This window comes from Stegodyphus dumicola, chromosome 10, assembly GCF_044657685.1.
Source record: "Stegodyphus dumicola isolate Sdum_Otavi_A_Nest chromosome 10, ASM4465768v1".
Lineage (NCBI taxonomy): Eukaryota > Metazoa > Arthropoda > Arachnida > Araneae > Eresidae > Stegodyphus > Stegodyphus dumicola.
This window is the reverse complement of record NC_140777.1, coordinates 177,094,855-177,114,841: the sequence shown is the minus strand read 5'-3', so window position 1 is coordinate 177,114,841 and position 19,987 is coordinate 177,094,855. Positions and strand designations below refer to the sequence as shown.

Below are 19,987 nucleotides of genomic sequence, written 5' to 3'. Positions count from 1 at the left end.
TTTTGCTTTATTCTGCTAGTATAACCACACTAGTAAATTAACCTTTATCTTCTTATAAACAATGTAGATATAAATTTACTTGATTGAAAGTTTTAAGAACAAGGCATATACATTCAAGTAAACCTTCTTAAACTGTAATTGTTGCTTCTGGTGCAATGACCCAGTGGTCATTCTATCAGATCGATAGTCTGGTGGTATGATCTAATAACACTGTACTTATTATACTATGCTTACGTATTAATTACGTATTTTTTTCACTGAGATAAGGGACGAATAAGGTCGAAACGTTTGAGAATCCCTGTGTATCAGAGCACGAATTACTTCGAATAATTAAGGTGCACTATGAACTACCAACAATCAGATTTAACGTAGGCAGTTGTTGTTATTGCTTGTTTCGATTGATAGATTCCTCCAAGTCCAGCAAAGGTCATTGAAAATCATCCGATTGAGTAGGACCTACACCCTTAGTATTTCTATTTGCTGTTTCTAAAAGTAGATATTAACCAGAGTTGCATTCAAACACCCTTTTAAATTGCGCTATCTTCCATTAGTCGGCGAGCAGCCAAAATTTCATCACAGCTCGCTTAAAAGTATTGTCAACGTCCCCCAATTCAACGTTGTAGCAAATACAAAATACCGCATCAGTTTGTCATATCTTGATAGCATCAGGATGTATAATAAGAAAGCAAATTTAAACAAAAATTTTGGGATTATTTGCTATATCTTATATCTAATGTAATCAAAAAAATTCAAATTGCCTTTTTGCCACCTTACCATGATTTGTAAAGTCATTAGCCAAATTGCCATCTTTTGACAAGAGAATGACAACAGATTGTTAGTTGCTTCAAGACTAACCAAATTATTTAAATGCAGAACAATGACTGAATGTTTGCCTTCTTCAGGATGTTTTGTTTCTGAAAGGTAAAATTATTTTCTAAGTGTGAATTTTTGATTCCTAATTTTTAATCAAGGAAGACTATAGAATTGAGTCTTCAGTATAAGTCTAGCTTATCTAGTCAACTGAAAAACGGAATTGAATGCCTACTCTGACTTTAATGCGATTCTTTCTCGTAACAACTATTAATATTATTTTAGCGTTTACTGTGATTAGACAATGTCATGAAAGACATGTTTCTCTATTAAGGCAGAAATTTAAATAGTTCTAATTTAATTTCACAAGATGGTTGAGCTGTCAGTTATGTGAAAGGAAACGAAGACCAATGGATATGTCCAATGGAACCAATGGACACTTGCCCTCCAAAAGTTAAGGAACAGCGTGTTCTCAAAGCTCATCGTTACAAAAATATCAGTAATATTTAAGTTCATAATTTATATGCATGAGAGAAATGAAGTTTAAGAAAATAAAACATATGCGAAATCAATAGCTACCACTTTTATTTTATAGAAATGAATACTTATGGAGGAGTTGGAGAAAGAATGTTGATCTTCAAATGTTATTAGTAATTTCGTTGACAATTCCAGAAGATTCTATCAATGTCCAAGAGAAGTCGTTTGACCGATTAGTTGAGGTGGCGGGGTACCGGATGGATGGAAATGAGGATGTCACTAGCTGATGCTGTTAGACGTCTTAAAGGCTCTCGTAGTATGTTTCACCGATTATGGAATCAGTTTGAATCCGAGGATTCTGTGTCTGAAAGGCATGCTGCAGACAGACCTAGAGTTACAACACTTGCCAGAGAGTGATATTTAGCTTTTTCAGCCCGAAGAAGGTGCAACATTACTGTGCCTTAGCTCATGGCAGATGGCTCATGGCTCATGGCAGATGGCTCATGGCTCATGGCAGATGGCTCATGGCTCATGGCCTTAGCTCATGGTAGCATCATTTAGTGGCAACAAGAATCTCAGCTACTACTACAGTGAGCAGACGCCTGCACAATATATATCTGTATGCAAGACGACCAATTGTTTGTGTCGCTTTCATTTGAGGCCAAAGAGGTACCGTTTATGTTGGGCAACAGAACACGTCTTCTAGACCATCCAGTCAACAATGGGAGTCTGTTCTCTTTACAGACGAAACCAAGTTCACATTGGAAAGTGATTCAGGTCGTCAGCTGATCTGGAAGAAACAACGCACTAGATACAACCAATCGCACATTGTGTAAAGCTACAGTTAAAGATGTGGTGGAATAATGGTTTGGGCTGGGATCTCTCTCGGTGGTCACACTGACCTGCATGTGTTCCATTGAAGAACTTTGACCGGTGTGAGATATCGATACGAGATCCTTGATCAATATGGTTTTCCATATGCTGCTGCTTTTAGTCTCTGATTTATTCTGATAGACGCTAATGAGCGACTGCGCCGAGCTCAGGTTGCTTAAGAATATTTTGAAGATCACGGTACGGAGCGGATGGAACCGCCCGCTCATTCCCTAGACCTGAATACGAAAGAACATTTTTGGGTCTACCTTAAGAGACAGGTTGGTGCTTTAAGTTCTCCTCGACGGTCGTTAGCTTGACTAAGAACTACTCCATGTCTGGTCGTTGCTTCCCATTTCACTGATCGGCAACTTAATTGTCAACATGAAACCTTGCTGCCGCCAATGTATTGCAGCTAGGGTTGCATAAATTGCTTATCAGAACCCATTTTTGTAATATTACCACCGCACTGTTTCTCGAAAATCTGTGATATACTGTTTCTCCAAAACTAGATTTCTCTGCTAAGAGTGCAATTTTTTGTTGCAATTCATGTTCGTGTTGAACTTTAGAAACATTCTATGTCACATTCATTAAAGAACTGTTTAGTGAACATGTCCTTTAAATTTCTTATTCTATGTTGCTGTATTCTCAAATGAGACACAAAAATCATGCTGTTCCTTAACTTTTGGAGGGCAGTGTATATTTCAGGAAAAGTTCCAAATTCTTTGATATATTCTTGAGCACCTGAAAAATGATAGTAAGACTTTTTCCATCTTCGTACCAGTTTTGAAGAAAGGTCTGGGATAACGGATCCGTTTCCGTGGAAGGGATCATAAAGACTTCTATCTAACTTCTTCTAACATCGATTTCTCGAGATAACTTTAAGAGTTCTTATGTTACAAAGATACAAAATACTTACAAACAACCAAGCTTCCTTTGGGATTCCAACCCAGAACCAAGGCCTATTGCATCTGGCTTTCTTAAAATCCTGTCGCTAAAATCCTAGTATACGGTACGGCCTTGGTGCGATTTTGAAAATCGTCGCCAACACCAAACTGACGCGTTTGAAACAAACCGATATATCCCCAGTCGCCAAACCCCGTGTGTATGGTGTACTAGGATCAGACCATCATACCAACAGGACAGCTGACTCTTGCTGTAGAACAGTAGACGTAAAAAAATGTTTACGACTATCGGAAGCATTGGCTTAAGCAATTAAAAAATTTTAAGACTTTAGAAGTTGACATATTACTCTAGTTTAGAATATGTTGAGTAATAATTAAGTATGGAAAAGCATATGAATATCACATAACGAGGAGGATAGACAAATATATGAATTTCCAAAGCAAGGCAGCTAGAATTTATGTTACATATTGACTCATTAAATATTCAAGGCATGCATAAAATTTCCTTGTAAACACTCTGATAGATGACATATACCAGTATATAAGGTGTTTCCAATGGTTCATATTGGTAAATAGGTTATTCCAAGAATAATTATTTCCTATTAATACAGAAAGGTAACTGTGGTTATACTTTACAACACATTAGTGCCGATAGCAGACGCTTCTTTTTAAACTCTTGAGTAAAAACAGTGAGTAACTTCTAAAATGAAACAAATGAAAAAAAGCAAAAGCATGAAAACACAACTTAGATAAAAGCTTGTGAAATCATTAGTTAACTTACCTAATGTCTGGTCGCAATAGGCTAGACACTGTGGAAGGCAACTTTTCTTTTCTTCGTTATAGTGATGCAGATAAGGACAGAAGCGAATGGTTGCTTCACCTTTAATGCACTGAATAAAAAACTCACATTCGCTGGGAACGGCTATTCTTTCATCTTTGGTGCAGTTAATAAAGACAGCTGACTTAGGAGCTAAATGCATTTTGAGATATAAATATGCTTTAAGTTTATTTAATTTTGTTTCCCATAACATATATATATATATATATATATATATTTTATTTTGCAGTATATATATATATATACTGCAAAATAAAACAAACTTCTTATTCCAAATTAGGTATTCAGGTTGACTCCAGAGCTGACATTTATTTTTAATTAATCTGGTGTTACTTTATTCTTCTGGTGAAGTTACATAAAACTAAAATTTGGTTTTATTTGCGTCTAAAAGAGCTCATTAAAAAAACTCAATTGCTAGAATGTCAAACAACTTCAGTCATCAGTATCCGTTCATGGCAACTCTGAATACCATTTTTCATTTCCATGGGAAAATTTAGCATATATCCATAAATGAAGTAAATACAGCTTCTTGCATTTGCTTTGATTTGAAATAATTTTTGGAAAAATACTAAAAAACTTTAAAATGTTACTCAAATATCTTTTGTCAAATTACTGTAAGAAAGTGAAACTAAGGGTTCAAGAGTTTTAATTATGTACCTCATTTATAAAGCAATGATTGTATGTACTTCAGTTATTAAGCAATGATTGTGTTCACGCTTAATGCGATTACGTTCGCACACGACTAGTATTAAAATGAAAAAAATATCCATTGAAATAGTTATGGCATTTAACTAATTTAATATAAAAGTACCAAGAAAAGGGTAAATAATTTTCATTTTCACAGCATTTTAATTAGAAAATTACAAAAAGTATGTTTAGGAACTGCTCATAATGCTTCTGGAAATTATTTTACCAATGCTGTATCCGTAGTTTAATATTTAAAAGGCATCCCTCATTCATTGTAAGATACATTCCAATATAAAATTTAAATGAAGCAAGAAAGGAACCTTAGTTTAGCGTAGATGTTTTCAAGAATTTTTTCACATAAGGGGGGAAAAAATCAAATGTGAAAGGTTTCAGATTTTAACGGTGGCCCAAAAGGGCTTGTTCAGTTCTCTTTTTTTTTTTTTTTTTTTTTTGCTCGCAGTCTACTCACTCACAAAATGATATTTAATACAATAAGATATTTAATAAATAAAGTTAACACACAAAACGTCTACATTGTTAACTTCCAAGTCAAGGTTTTGCCTGGAGAGGCAAAATCTAAATAACAAAATAAGTCTTAAATGTCAAAAGTCTATCTGCAAAATACAGTTTGGCCCTCATTTCTTGTAGAGACATTACGATTTTTTTTGGAAGCAAGAGAGATTGAAAAATGAGCAATCCCTTCGCCGGAAATCGAACCACGGACCTCTGGAATACCGGGCCAGCGTGCAGAACCACTACACTACGAAGGCACGCTAAAAAGGTTTTAAAGAACGACTGGGGTTTTTAGGGGACCCAATCGCCAAATCCTGGGTGTGGAGAATCCTCATCCAACATCCTTTTAGTTCGGGCGCCACTATAGAGACATTAACATTTTTTCTAAGCCAGAGAGATGAAAAATTAGCAAACGCCTTTGCCACCGGCCCACCGTGGAGAACCACTACACCACGAAGGCACGCTAGGAAGGCGGGAGAAATATCTTATAACTGTACGGGAAAAAAAATTATCTCGAGCGCGCGAGACTGTGTATCGGAAATTCTAAAGATACGCTCATTTTAAAATTATTTTGCAATATTGCTGTTGAGCTGAATTTTATGGTTTGAGTACGTATAACATGATATTTAATAAATAAAGGTAACTCAGAAAACGTTAAAATAAAACGTCCCTTTGGACATAATTTAAAATCTGAAACCTTTCAGATTTTATTTATCCTTTTCTATTTTTATTTTCTTTTCTTTATTTATTTATTTGTATACGATACTGAAAACTGTTGTGTCTATGTACCTAATATGAGATAATTTAAGTGTAACAGTTTAGTAAAAATTCAACAGTTTAGCGCAAGACTTCCACTGTTATTTACAAAAGCTATAACGTTTAGATTCTCTTCAGTTTTTACGTAACATTAAAAATGATCAATAATGCTCTTCGTTATTTAAGTGAGCATTAAATATACAATGACTGTCAAGACAGGGCTTTTTTTGTGCTCTTTTAACCTATACATGTGGACAAAAACAATTCGAAAATAGTGCCTACAAGTATTTGTAATTTTTTATCATATTTGAAAAGTTTCATCGTTTTAATTCTCCCTGCATCTTAAATGTACCTACTGACTATGAGTATTTTGGGTTATTTGGTTTATTTAATTATGGTAAAGTTAAGCGAATGTCGTCCGTCTATGGGAAGGATGCTTTGGTGGAGGACTTTCTGAAGAAAATTTGGCTCTTATCCACATTACACATAGGAAGAACCAAACAGCCAGCCCGTTCGCTTGGAATCAAGCCCACGTTAAACTATTAGTATTCAGGGCTTTTATCGCTCGGCCGCTCGTAGATGTCATTTTGGATGGAAGGAGAATCGAAAGAACAATGATATAAAGATTTAAAAGTGGCACACAAATCCAAATTAAAATTGATTAAGACAGCAGGGTATAAAATGTTTAGCTTTTAAAATTATACCATCAAACGTCGTGTCAGCCATGTCAGCCATCTCAGCATTACTGATACTTTCCCATTCATATTCTTCAACTGTAAAACAATTTTCATTAGTCATATGAATTCAGATTTATGCTTAAATTAAATTGCAACTATAAGTATAATTTGCAGTTGTATATTGATTTTAACTTAACCAAACTAGAAACAACTTAAATATATCACCGTGTCAGGTAAAAGAACCTTCAGTTTTATCAGAACTTCTTTGAAAAATATGCGCACCAAGATCGTGATTTTAGGCATATATTAATTCTTTGACAAAGAAAATCTACGTACATAGGGCAATTAAATACGTGTTCTTCTAACATGTTAAGACCATTTAGAAGAACAACTGTTCTCCACAACATGCTAATCATTTATCATTATAAACACGTTTGCTTTTGTGCAAAAATATCCTAAGTCTAAAATCAGTCAGCAAAAACTCTTCTTAATTCATTTATGTAATCAGAATAAAACTAAATAAATTTAATCGTATTGAAAACATAGGCATATACTCTAATTTATCAAACGAAACAGAACCAAAATTTGCAATAATTAAATACATTACCAATGCCTTAGTTTTAAATTCTCAGTGACATTTAGCTCAGACTCTGTGACATTTAGCTTCATAACAGTTTGATCATAAAACGAAATATTGAAACTACTAAATATTTTAGAAAAAAAAGTTTTTTTAACTCGTCTTAGAAGTGGCCATTCTTGACGTACCTATCTTCTACAAATTGAGAGTGAACAATTTGTTAAAACGTGATGCTGTTCTGTTGGTGCGACACATTACAGTATAAGGCCCTTGGATGACATTAATCAGTTAGACACCCAAGCCTTTAGTCGAATGTCTTCTGGACGACTAGGAGCATATAACGCCCTTATTTTAACTGATTTTGTGCGATGTATTTTAATAGCTCTTTGTTAACACTTGACCATTTAGATGGACAAGACATTAATATATTTCAGAATTTCAAAGATGGTTTTTATTGTCTACCCTGAAATTGTTTTAAAGTAGGTTAATATATTTTAAATGTTTTTCATATATAACATTTTATTTGGCTTAGTATTCAAACTCATTCAGTATATTTCATGCATCTCTTCAGCAAAGCATTAATCATTGTTCATCCATGAATTTATCTTAGTTAATTTTATATTTTTTTGAGGAGGGTTCATTTTAGCATGACATCAACGAACTGTTATCAGTCCGTTGATTAGTAGTGTGTAGTCATTTATTCTGTTTTTATACAAGATGGTGTAATATGACCATATAATTTTGGCACATCATAACATTTTAGGTTACGCGCAAGAAAATCTCCCAAACATCTTTCGAACATATTACGCACATGTGAACATGGCCTCATTGTGGATGAGGCTACGTTCCTTGTAAGCGATTGCTCAAATAGTTAGAGTTGCTGAAATTGAAACTCTGGAAAATCTGCTGGTAACACACGAACATCTTCAATATTCTTCTTATGACAATGACTGGTGCTGCTCAATGAGTAACACGATTTTCCGTCTTTTCGCTTATTAACTTATATCTATACTTTGATTTATAGAATGTTTTGATACCTCAAATTAAGCGTATGCAGCTGGAAGACGAGGATATGCGGATCTCATTTTAACAAGACTGAAGAAAATTATCACTAACTTTCTCCTACTTCTGTAGCTCGTGGATTTTGAATGCGTTATATTGTTTGTAAAACGTGATTTTAACTAATATTTTATTAAAATTTTCAAAATATCTGATCCGTGTTGTGAATTCTAATGAATTTGAGATTTTAGCAAAGAAGATATTCACCATCTGCAAACTCGCTTACAGAAACGGTAGAAAAAGCGTCAAGGAGAGAATTCACCGTTTCTTTAGGACTCTTTTTTTCAATCATCCTCTTTGTGAAACATATTTTCCAAATGACGTGAATCGTGATGGTAATCAATTTCCAGAACGATGGCTTTGTAGTTATGGATTTATTCTATGCCTTACAAAAAGGTCTGTCTTCACTAGATTAGACTGTCCACTAGAAAGATCGACTAGCCATTTTCCTGTAGACTTTATCAGAAACTAAATTCACAGTAAATACTTTTATAACCTCGAACACCTCAAGGAAGCAATGAAGCAAGCACCTGCAATTGTGGTACTAGACATTATTGACAGAATGCAAAACGAAAGTCACGAATATAATGAGTATTAATTTTGAACATATTGAAGCTTACTCATTGTGTTCTTAATTTTTCTGAGCGGATGAATTGAATAAAAGCAGTTTCAACCCATTTTTTGTAACACATATTTCACAGAGATTTCATAAACATTTCCCCATTTATTTTGGGAACTTTTCTAAAATGTAAGGTGCAATAAGGGTATTTTTATATTTTCAATGGCTAGGCAAAATGTCACAAAGAACTAAAATCTTACAAACTATGAGACCAAAAAGACCAAAGTCATCGAAGAGTATACAAAGTGTATTAGTACAACCTTGACAAACGTTCAGGAGAGATAGAATATACCTGGACAATGGAAAATCACATAGGAATGCATGATCGCAAACGCTTTCCTGGCACGGTAGTGACGACAAAGCAGCCAAAAACCGAATGATACAAACGGTGAGACAAAACATGTTTTATTATGTTTAATACAGCAGAAACCTACAAATAAGAACAAAAACAACGATCGTCGTTAAAGAAGGTGTTCGAAATTACGACCCCGGACCCTGATGTAGGCCTCACATCTCTGCATGGAAGATACGCGTCACGAATGGAAGGTGCATGGTGCATAACGCGCGGTTCCTGCATCACGGTCCGGGTCGTAAATTCAAGCACCTTCTTTGATGATGATCGTTGTCTCTCTATGTTTTATTTTCTTTGTTTATGTTGATAATAATAAACAAGTTTTCTCACCCCGTTCGTGTTCTTTCTTCCTTGACTTTTGTATCGTTATTACCGCGCCAGGAAAGCGTTTCCGACCATGCATTCCTGTGTGATTTCCCATCGTCTAGGTGTATTCTTCTGAAAGTTTGACAGCGCTGCACTGATACACCCTATATACTGAACATGGTTCCATTTAAGGCAGCTTCTTTGATTTGTGTTGCAATTCTGAATTAAACATGAGGATCAATATTAAAGGGCGTATTTTACAACAGAATATTACTTCAAGACAAATTCATATATTCTCTTTCATATACAGGTTTCTATTAAATGTATAATGCAACAAAAATTGAAGACGCAAATCTAAAGAACATTCTGTAGTATTACTAAGAACTCGTTGAAATGTGTAAACAAGTATATTCAAATGCTACAGAGATTTTTCGATTTTTCGAAGCAGGAAGGGCAATAATGATATGGAATTTTCTTTTAAGAAATGCATTTTAAGATTATTACAATTATCTATCAAAATTCATTAGTTTTCCTCAAGCATTAATGTAAAATTTATTTCAAATTTTCGGTTTAACTGAGTTATTCGTTGTCATAACTCAGTTTATATACCTCTGCGCCCTTGACACTGTCTTGATAAGGAACAGGATAAGAGTCAGGCTACTTTTTGAGATAATCAATGACTACGAGGATGTATTTGTTGCCATCAGCAGTTCATGGCAAAGGGAATGATGCGCAACCGGGTTTCCAGTTTTGGAGTGCCTCTTCAGTTATATTCCAGGGAAAGTTATATTCCAAGAAAGGGGATTAACCTCGGCTGTAACTAAAGAACTTTGCAAGCCACTGAGCTTTCAAAGTTTATACATCTGAGCTTTTCCAATAAGAATTACCATTGCCAGTGGTGATCTTCAAAATATTCATGAGCAATAAATAGGTTACGAGTACCGAGATATCTGCGCAGTCCTTTCTAACTACTTTATTTTGCTTTTTTTAATTTATTTTATTTGAAAGAGATAGCTAAATAAAATGAATATTGTATATACAAACACTGAAACATTCCACTTATGTCTGGAGAGTAATGTTGCGTGAATACGGTTAGAGTGAATGCACACAGACGCGATAATAGCTTGATAAAATTTGTTTTACAAAAAGAAACACTTCTGGAACTTTACACAAAACTACTCGTACGGGTTCTTCGCAATATCACAGAGTACAATCATTAGTTACACTTCAAACTAATAAGGAAGTTAAACACAACGCAATGCAAAGCGCATCTAAAGAGCAAAGCTCTCGCTGAGATCTCAATACTCCGAAGTCTCTCTGAATTAAAAACTGAAAAACTGGTACTCTCTCGGGTTTAATATAGTTTTCTCCTCGTCGACGAGAAATCTCGACTATCTTCCACTTCAAGAAATTACTGACGTGATTATGTGTCACACGCGGAGTAGTACTCTGCGTGTGACACATAATCACGTTCTTTTCAAATTCTGGTGCCGCCTGAATATTAATATAATTTTTGGCTTTTTTTTAATTTGTTGTACTTATCTCAAAATAAATGTACAGATATTCCAAAGAATTTTTCGTTCCCTCGAATAAAAAAAAATGAAAGTGGAAAATGCTGCGTTATAGGTCGTCTTTAAACAAAATACCGCACCACCTGACATTGTGAATAGTGCAAAGAAGGGTGTCTACAGAAAACATCGCGGCAAAAACATTGCGGACGAAAACGTCGCGGAGAAAATAACGCAAGGCGTAAACGTCGTGGCACAAAACATAATGGGAGAAAATAAAGAAAAGAGAAAAAACATCGCAGTTCTGAAACATCGTGGTACAAAATATCGTCGTCGAAAATAAAGCGATTAAAAAATTTCGCAATTTAAGAACATCGTCCTCGAAAATATCGTGGTAAAAAATATAGTACCTACAAATCATCGCATGGCGTTAACATCGCAGACAATGCGTTTTTCAGTCTTTAACTATTCTGAAAGGATACTCGCTTAATGAATTGTGAGCGCAAAATGGAAAGAAGGATAATTTTTACTTTCATATTTTTATTAACTAATAAATACTTGCTGAAAATGTAAAATATAAACTTAAGCATAAAAAATTAATGCTATTTATAGCACTTAATAGAATTTTAAACTGACATAGTTAACTTACAAAGTTCATTAATGAATTATTTTTTTGAAGTTTTACGGGTAATTTTTCATGTAAAGTAAAATCTAAAAAAAATTAGAAAAATGATGCTAAGTAACTGCATACCCTTACCTATAATAAAACTGCTAAGTTAATTATAAGATTATTTTCTTCATTTTTGTTGATCTGATACTCTTATAGTGAAAATTATTTCTTTTTTTGTTTAAATTTCTTGTTTTTTTATAAATTTATTATATAATAAAAAATATGAATGTAAAAATTATCCTTCTTTCCATCTTGTGCTCACAAATCATTATGCGAATATCCGTTTACAATTCTTAAAGCCTGAAAAACGCATGTGTGCGATGTTATCGTCATGCAATGATTTGTAGGTACTATTTTTTTACCATGGTATTTTCGACATCAATGTTGTTAAACTATGAAGTTTTGAACCGCTTTATTTTCGATGACGATAATTTGTACCACGAGGTTTTCTCTTCGCTTTATTTTCTCCCATTATGTTTTGTGCCACGACGTTTTCGCCTTGCATTATTTTCTCTGTGACGTTTTCGTCCGCAATGTTTTTGCCGCGATGGTTTCGGTGGACACCCTTCTTTGCACTATTCGCAATGTCAGGTGGTGCGGTATTTTGTTTAAAGACGATCTATAACGCAGCATTTTTCATTTTCTTTTTTTTTATTCGAGGGAATGAATTTCGTCGCGACGTTTTCGTTCGCGATGTTTTCGGCTGTAACCCAAAGAAGAGATGAATTGCCTGTTTTCATGAATATAGATTCCCACTAATGGATCTATTCGAAGAAAAGTAAGATGTCCTAATCTTAAAACTTTAGATTTTATTTTTCGAGCTTTGTACAAAAATGAGATTTACAATGATATAATTGATGATCTTGTTCCCTCAAGTGAGGAATCACTCAAGCGGCAACAAGCGTTTCACTAAGCATTCTACTTAAAATACGGACCGAAACAGAATATCGGCTATTAAAACTTACAAATTTTATTCGCGATCTTTTTGAGCAACTGATTTGAATAAAAGCACTTCCAAACCATTTCGTATAATACTTACAACATGATACGGCATGAAATCCTCCCATTTAGTCTAAAAAATTCCTGTATATGTCAAAAATAAAAAGTATAATAGAAATATTTAGTATTGCTCAATGATCACATTTAAAAGGAGTTTTGGATTCTTACCAAGGTTTTCGTCGCAGTGTGCATCGCAAGGTGATTCACATCTTAATATCTTAGCGTTGAAATGCCACCCGATAGGGCACTGTCTTTCAAGAAGCCGACCATTGGAGCATTAAATGTAACTATCACAGCTAAAGGCATTTTTGTATAGCCCATCCTCTGTGCAACTGAAGTCCTCAGATATGCTTATCACTACAAGTAAACATATACAGTAAGACCCCGCCTAAACGAATATACATAGAAAAATTAATGAAATTCTAAGTCAGTATGTTTACATTTCAGATCATTCAGCCTCTTCAGTATTCCCAAATTTCTGCTTTTTTATCAAGAAGGTACCTAATGTAATTTGCATTTCCTTTTGTGCTCTGTAAGAATTGTTCGTAAGTGTGTAAGAATCCTTTGAACTCCTGTCCAAATTCGGGCTATTTTCAATCAATTAGTCCATAATTTCTGTTATAGTTGTCAGATTGGTTTTTAGAACTGTTGAAAGTTCTTTTTGCTCTTCTTCAGAATCACTACTTTCAATATTTTTGTGTTCTTCTTGGTCCGCTAATTCCTTGAGCTCATCATTTGAAAGACTCGCTGCTGTTTCTTGCACTATTTCTTCGACATCTTCCACATTTACCTCATCTAAACTGGTTTGTTTCGCTAATTTCACTAGTTCATTCATATCGACATAGTGTCCAGTGTCCTTTCCTTCTTTACATAGACGTTCTTTGGCCTAACGCTGCGTGCAATTTCGGGGAATCTCACAATTCAAATAAAAAAGCGTTAATCGGAAACAGCGTTAAACGAGATCTTACCGTACTTTTAATTCAGTTTTCGTGTTAGGGATAAAATTAAATGAGAGATACCGACAATTTTTTTCTTGCATCAAAGCATGAATTAGTTCTTTCATGTTTGCTTACTTTTTTAATTTTGCAAGATGTATTTTCTGCAGTTTCTGGTCACGGAAATATATGCATGCATTAGTAATTTTCTGATCAAATCCAATTTACTATTAATCAAGCATTCTAAGATTAGTATTGTTATACTGACGTTATTCATCAACTATAGTTCATCAATCATATATTGGTGTAGTTAATTTTCCGTAACCTTCAATCACATATTCACATAATTGAGTTCATGATCTTTGTGCTCTGATTTTTTTCAATCTGAATAACATTTTGTAACTTTAAAAGAAAATGTAACCTTCATGTGAAAAATTTTTAATATTATTTTTCGTTACTTTTAAATCTGATTCAGTTAAAAAAAATGTATGTAATTCATGATACAACTAGTTAGAAGTGTTAAATATTTTTACTCGTTATATATTTTTCCTCTTTTCATATATATGGAAGATATATTACGTTCCCATGTTAGTCTAAGTGTATAGTCATCTAATATTGTATAAAACGTTTTGCTGTGCCATTAGGACCATCTCTTTCGACAATGTCTACTGATAAACGAAATTAAACTTTACAACAACCTTTTTGGGAGAATGTTAAAATCTAAATCTTGACACATTTTTTGTTGTTATTTTCCGATAGTTTATGCAATAGAATGCATGCCAGTTCCGTTTATATGCATTGAATCGCATAACCAGCATAGACAACATACTTGCCATCAGCATAATAATCTTAAAATATAATAATCTCGTTATATATATCTATTAATATAAACTAACATTCAATTTGATTATTTAAGTAATTATCCAAAACATAATACTTACGGTTTTTATTCCATCCACATTCTTCAGCTGAAATGAAAGATTTCAAAATTAATCAGTAGAAAGATGCGTACTTTAGAAAAATATAGAGTTCTTAATTTGAAAATAGACAGAATACTTAAAAGTACTTATTTATGTACATATTTTGTAAGTAATATTTCTTCAGTTCTTAATTTCTTCTATTTCGTACAAGTCGTTGATAATCTAGCTTTCTCGGAATGGAGAATAAGCGGATAAGCTTTTCGGAAGCAGAAATATATTCAGACATTTGCAGAGAATGCATGTTGAACTTTGGTGTAATGTAGAATTATGTGTAGCGCGTTTGATTGTCGTTTTGATAGTAATAAGAATTAAGTGCGCAGATCAGTATTAAATAACGTATTTTCCTTGTTATTTGAAGACAAGTTCACGTGTATAGTATCATACACAGTTTTCCAATAAATTTGGAAGAATAGGTCGGAAGAGTAGTTGAATATTTAGAACATTATTAAGAAAGTCTTCTTTCAGGTTACTGGAAACGTGGTGATTTTGGGTTAAAAAATAAAATCGTGTTTATCTGTTTAGTTCACAATATTTCTAGCAATGTTGTTGTGATATCAATATTACATGTAAGAAAGGTTGCCAAAAGACTATTCCAAAGAGAGGTTAGACCTCTATTTTCCACCCTAATTATGAGGGAGAGTACTTCGGGAAAGGGTGGTGTCTATGGTTAGTTACTGCAATTGCTTTTTGAACATTCATTATGTCTCATGTTTACGTATTTCCATTGCTTTTTAAACATCCAATACGTGTTATGTTAGGGATTGCAATTGCTTTTTTGAACATCCATTACGTCTTATGCTTAGGTATTGCAAATGTTTTTTGAACATCCGCCATGTCTGATGTTTAGGTACTGCCATTGCTTTTTGAACATCTATTATATATTATGTAGGTATTGCAATTTGTTTGTGAATAACCATTATGCCTTATGTTTAGGTTTTGCATCTGCTTTTTGAACATTCATTTTGTCTTATGTTAAGGTATTGCAATTGCTTTCTGAACATCCATTACGTCTTATGCTTAGGTATTGCAATTGCTTTTTGGACATCCATCATAAGGTATTTCTCCCGCCTTCCTAGCGTGCCTTCGTGGTGTAGTGGTTCTGCACGCTAGGCCGATATTCCAGAGGTGCGTGGTTCGATTCCCGGCGAAGGCGTTTGCTAATTTTTCATCTTGCCTGCTTCAAAAAATATCCTAATGTCTCTACACCATTATGTCTAATGTTTAGGTATTGCTATTGCTTTTTGAACATCTATTAGATATTATGTTTAGGTATTGCAATTTCTTTGTGAACAACCTTTATGCCTTATGTTTAGGTTTTCCATCTGCTTTTTGAACATCCATTTTGTCTTATGCTAAGGTATTGCAATTGCTTTTTGAACATCCATTACGTCTTATGCTTAGGTATTGACATTGCTTTTTGAACATCTATTATGTATTATGTTTAGGTATTGCAGTTGCTTTGTGAACATACATTACACTTCATGTTTAGGTTTTTAATCTGCTTTTTGAACATCCATTTTGTCTTATGCTTAGGGTTTGTAATTAATTTTTCACATTTACATTGTACGATTCTCAGCGATAAATTATTGTTTATTCATACTCTCACTACTTTTGTAAATGGGAACCAACATTAAAAAGCTTTTAATTTTTAGGAAAAAATGCTTAAAATTAGATCAGCAAGTTTTAAGTTCTGATATGCTCGTGAACAACAACTTTTTTTTATCATATTTGACACTTGATTTAATTCATCATTTTCCTTAAAAAATATTTTTCGTAATATGTAATACAGGTCAAAATATTGATTAATTAATCAGATGCAATTTTTATCCAAATATTAGTTCAGTTTATTTAAAATTGAAATTTTTTGTTTTATGTTTACATTTACTGCAAACTGATAGAAAAGCACTAAGGGTTGCATTGTAAAATTTAAGAAATGCATCAAAGATAATATTCATAACTTTCTCGGATGAGCTTATAAATATTTTTCTTCCATTATTCCTGAAATGGCAGAAATCCATTTCAGGAATTTTTATTCATGATGGTTTTGTTATAAAATAATTTTTTTATATTTTTTATTGATAATACATTTCCAAAAATGCATTCGAAATTCAAATACCCAGAATGCCATCTTACCAAGGTTTTTATCACAATGAGCTATGCAAGGTAATTCACAGCGCTGGATTTTAGGTCCAAAATGCAGGCCTTTGGGGCATTGCTGTTTGTAGGGCATACCATTTGAACAATGAATATAAGTATCGCAGCTACCGTTGTTTTGGTATATTCCATCACTGCTGCATCTGAAATCTTCGGGAATACTACCATCTGCAATTATTAACAAAAATTATTTTCTTGCGATATAAGTACAGAATGAAGTTTTAATGCAAAGATAAAATCTATTTTGAAGAAAAGCATATCAATGTAAAATTGGAGTTCATCAAGGAGGAAAAAAAATCTTAGATTAGCGTAGATTTTGAAAAAAAAAAAAAAAAAAAAAAAAAAAAAACCTCTATCGATTTTGATTGCTATCGAATAAGTAGAAACCTAATTTGATGACTTCTTACTCAGGAAAACTTCTTACAAAAAGTATATTTTAGTTTAACAAAATTTCTCATCTTTTTCAATAGTTTCTTGGATTCCGGGTAACAGTAAGATTCGCAAAATTCTTGCATCAAATGACATAGCAATCTGTGTGTACACTTTGCTTTCAAATTCTTCATGAGTTGTGGCTGATTTATTAACTCAAGAAATGTGTTTATGTTCAAAGTTCTTGTTTAAATAAAAAGGCCTATTTAATCTTTTCCAAGTCCTTATCGTTACTGAGCGATCGTTAATTTACATAGCGATAATTTGGTTCTCGTCTTACGTGTTTTATTCTAATTAACTTTTACCAGAAAAAGGGAAAAACCACCGCATGATAATTCTAAAGAATATTGGCTCCTATGTAACAATACTACGCAATTTTTAAAGGATCCTAGTTCTGAATTTAGAGAAATATGTAGATTCATTAGGTTATTTTGTTGCTGGAAACGTGAAAAATGAGCAAAGCCCTCGTCGGGACTCATAACCTGGACCTCCCGAATACGCTCCGAGTGTGCTAACCGTTACACCACGAAGGCATGCTGAAATGAGGGAGAAAATACCCCCCCTTTAAAAGGCGACTGGGGATTGGGGTACCCAATCACCAAAAATCGGTGGCGGTGAAAAATCATCATCCATCACCTTTTAGTTCCGGCGCCACTGTAGAGTTATCAGGTTACTTTAAAGCAGGAAAGGTGAAAAATGAGCAATGCTCTAGCCGGGACTCGAACCTGAACCTCTCCAATACTCTCCGGGTGTGCTACAGTTACGCCACAAAATCATCCAGACAGGAGGCAGAAAATACGCAATAATATGTGGTGCACAAGAGTTAAATGCAGGAATTCTATGCGCCACAACGAACGCAATCCGTTCTAAGGCAGAGTTCGTTACACGAATCATTCATTATATAGACTCTATTTCTCATTGTTTACTATGAAAATAATTTTAATCCGTTCCCAGTTTCGGTCTAAAATCGAAAACATTGTAAAGAAATTTTACAATCTCTACCACTATACAAAATACTAGGAATATCTTTATTAATTACAAAAAAAAAAATATTGATGAAGATTATGCATGTACGTAATCTTGCAGAGACATCAGGATTTTTTTGGAAGCAGGAGATGTGAAAAATGAGTAATGCCTTCGCCGAGACTCGAACCATGGACCTCTCGATTACGGGTCGAGCGTTCTGACCACTACTAACGAAGACACGCTAAGAAGGCGGTAAAATATCTTATATACTTCTCCTTTTAAAGGGCGACTGGGGATTAGGGGACCCAATCGCCCAAATCCCGGTGGCGGAGAATCAACCTCCACCACCTTTTAGTTCGGGCACCACTGTAGAGACATTAGGATTTTTTAGAAGCAGGAGATGTGAAAAATGAGCACTGCGGGACTCGAACCACGGATCTCTCGATTACGCGTCGAGCGTCCTGACCACTACACTACGAAGGTATGTTAAGAAGGCAGGAGAAATACATCATAGTCTCGTATGTTTTTAGTTCAGTTCAATATCAGTCTACCTAGACTTTCGTTGCGGAAGGAAAACTTTTTTTGTCCTACCCGTACATCCATTTTAAATACACGGGTGAAATAAATTAAGAGAATTTGCATATATATTTATCGAATTGCATGAAAAGAACTGAATTGAAGGAAAAATCACCGCTTCTAGATAAAAATACAAATCTTGTACGGCAAATACGTAAGCGTACACGTGTGTGTAGGCTGAGCCAACAGAAAAGCTAGCTTTATAAGTGCGCGGAAGGTAAGACGAATTGCATTTGCTAGCACAACTGGGCGAATTTCTTGGTGTTATCTTGCAGCAATCGGTTAAATTCACATCGGGAACAGTAAAAATGAGTAACCACCAACGTTTAGATGATGAAATGAGATGGCGAATTGTGGGGAGGCTAGAGGCAGGCCAGTCGCAAGTCCAGATATGCAGAGAGTTTAATTTAACACCCAGCGTCGTGTGTAACCTATAGAAACAGTTCAAGGATACTGGATCCATCGAGAGAAAACCTGGGCAATGTCATCCAAGAGCCATGACGGCCACAGAAGATCGATATTTGCTAGCGAGGCGTAACAGAGGGGCTAAAGCTTCTCAGCTCTCTCGGGACCTGTATGCAGCCACAGGAACCCGTGTAACAAAGGTGACTGTTTCCAAAAGACAGAATGAGAGAGGGTTGTTTGCCAGAGGACCGGCTGTTTGCGTCCCGCTCACATCTACGGACAGGAGAGTCCGATTAGCATGGAGCAGGCACCATAGTGATTGGAGTACGGAGTAATGTGCGACCCTTCTGTTCCCCGACGAGTCCCGTTTTAGCCTAAACACCGATTCTCGCCGTGCTTTTTTATATGGAGAGAACCAGGGACCCGCTACCTACCCTCCAATGTCTTCGAAACAGTTATGGCGGTAGCAGTGTAATGGTCTGAGAAGGCATCATGTTGGATGGCCGCACACCTCTCCATGTCTTTGACAGAGGCTCTGTGACTAGTGTGAGGTATAGGAATGAGGTCTTGGAGCCCTCTGCTTGCCTTTTCTGGGGTGCAGTGGTCCCCGAGTTCATCTTACAGGACGATAACACGAGGCCATATCGAGCTGTTCTGGTCGACGAATTTCTCGAGAGTGAGGATATTCGCCGGATGCATTGGCCAGCCAGGTCTCCAGACCTCAACCCTATACAGCATGTCTGGAATGATCTGGAGAGGTCAATTGCAACTCGCAAAACCCGAGAACCATGCAGGGACTGAAAACAGTGTTGCTGAGTGGGACCAATTGCCACAAAATAACTGCAATAACTGATAAATTGCCTTATTTCCAGTATGCCATCACCCTGCGAGACCTGTCTGGCTGTAAGAGCGGACCATA

At 34.9% G+C, this 19,987-nt stretch overlaps 1 protein-coding gene and 1 long non-coding RNA gene across 3 annotated transcripts in view; one reads left to right on the top strand and one right to left on the bottom strand.

Annotated features, from left to right (window-relative positions):
- The window catches only part of LOC146995211 (uncharacterized), a 361,401-nt gene that overhangs the window by 280,392 nt on the left and 61,022 nt on the right, over positions 1–19,987 (top strand). The window lies entirely within an intron of this gene.
- The window catches only part of LOC118197613 (putative chitinase 10), a 95,926-nt gene that overhangs the window by 47,623 nt on the left and 28,316 nt on the right, over positions 1–19,987 (bottom strand). For both annotated transcript variants that reach the window (XM_085825919.1, XM_085825920.1), the window contains 4 exons: positions 16,672–16,860; positions 14,500–14,526; positions 6,561–6,629; positions 3,844–4,032 (listed from right to left, as the gene is read on the bottom strand). In XM_085825919.1, coding sequence (XP_085682045.1) covers positions 3,844–4,032; positions 6,561–6,629; positions 14,500–14,526; positions 16,672–16,860 — 474 coding nt within the window. The remainder of the gene's footprint in view (positions 1–3,843; positions 4,033–6,560; positions 6,630–14,499; positions 14,527–16,671; positions 16,861–19,987) is intronic.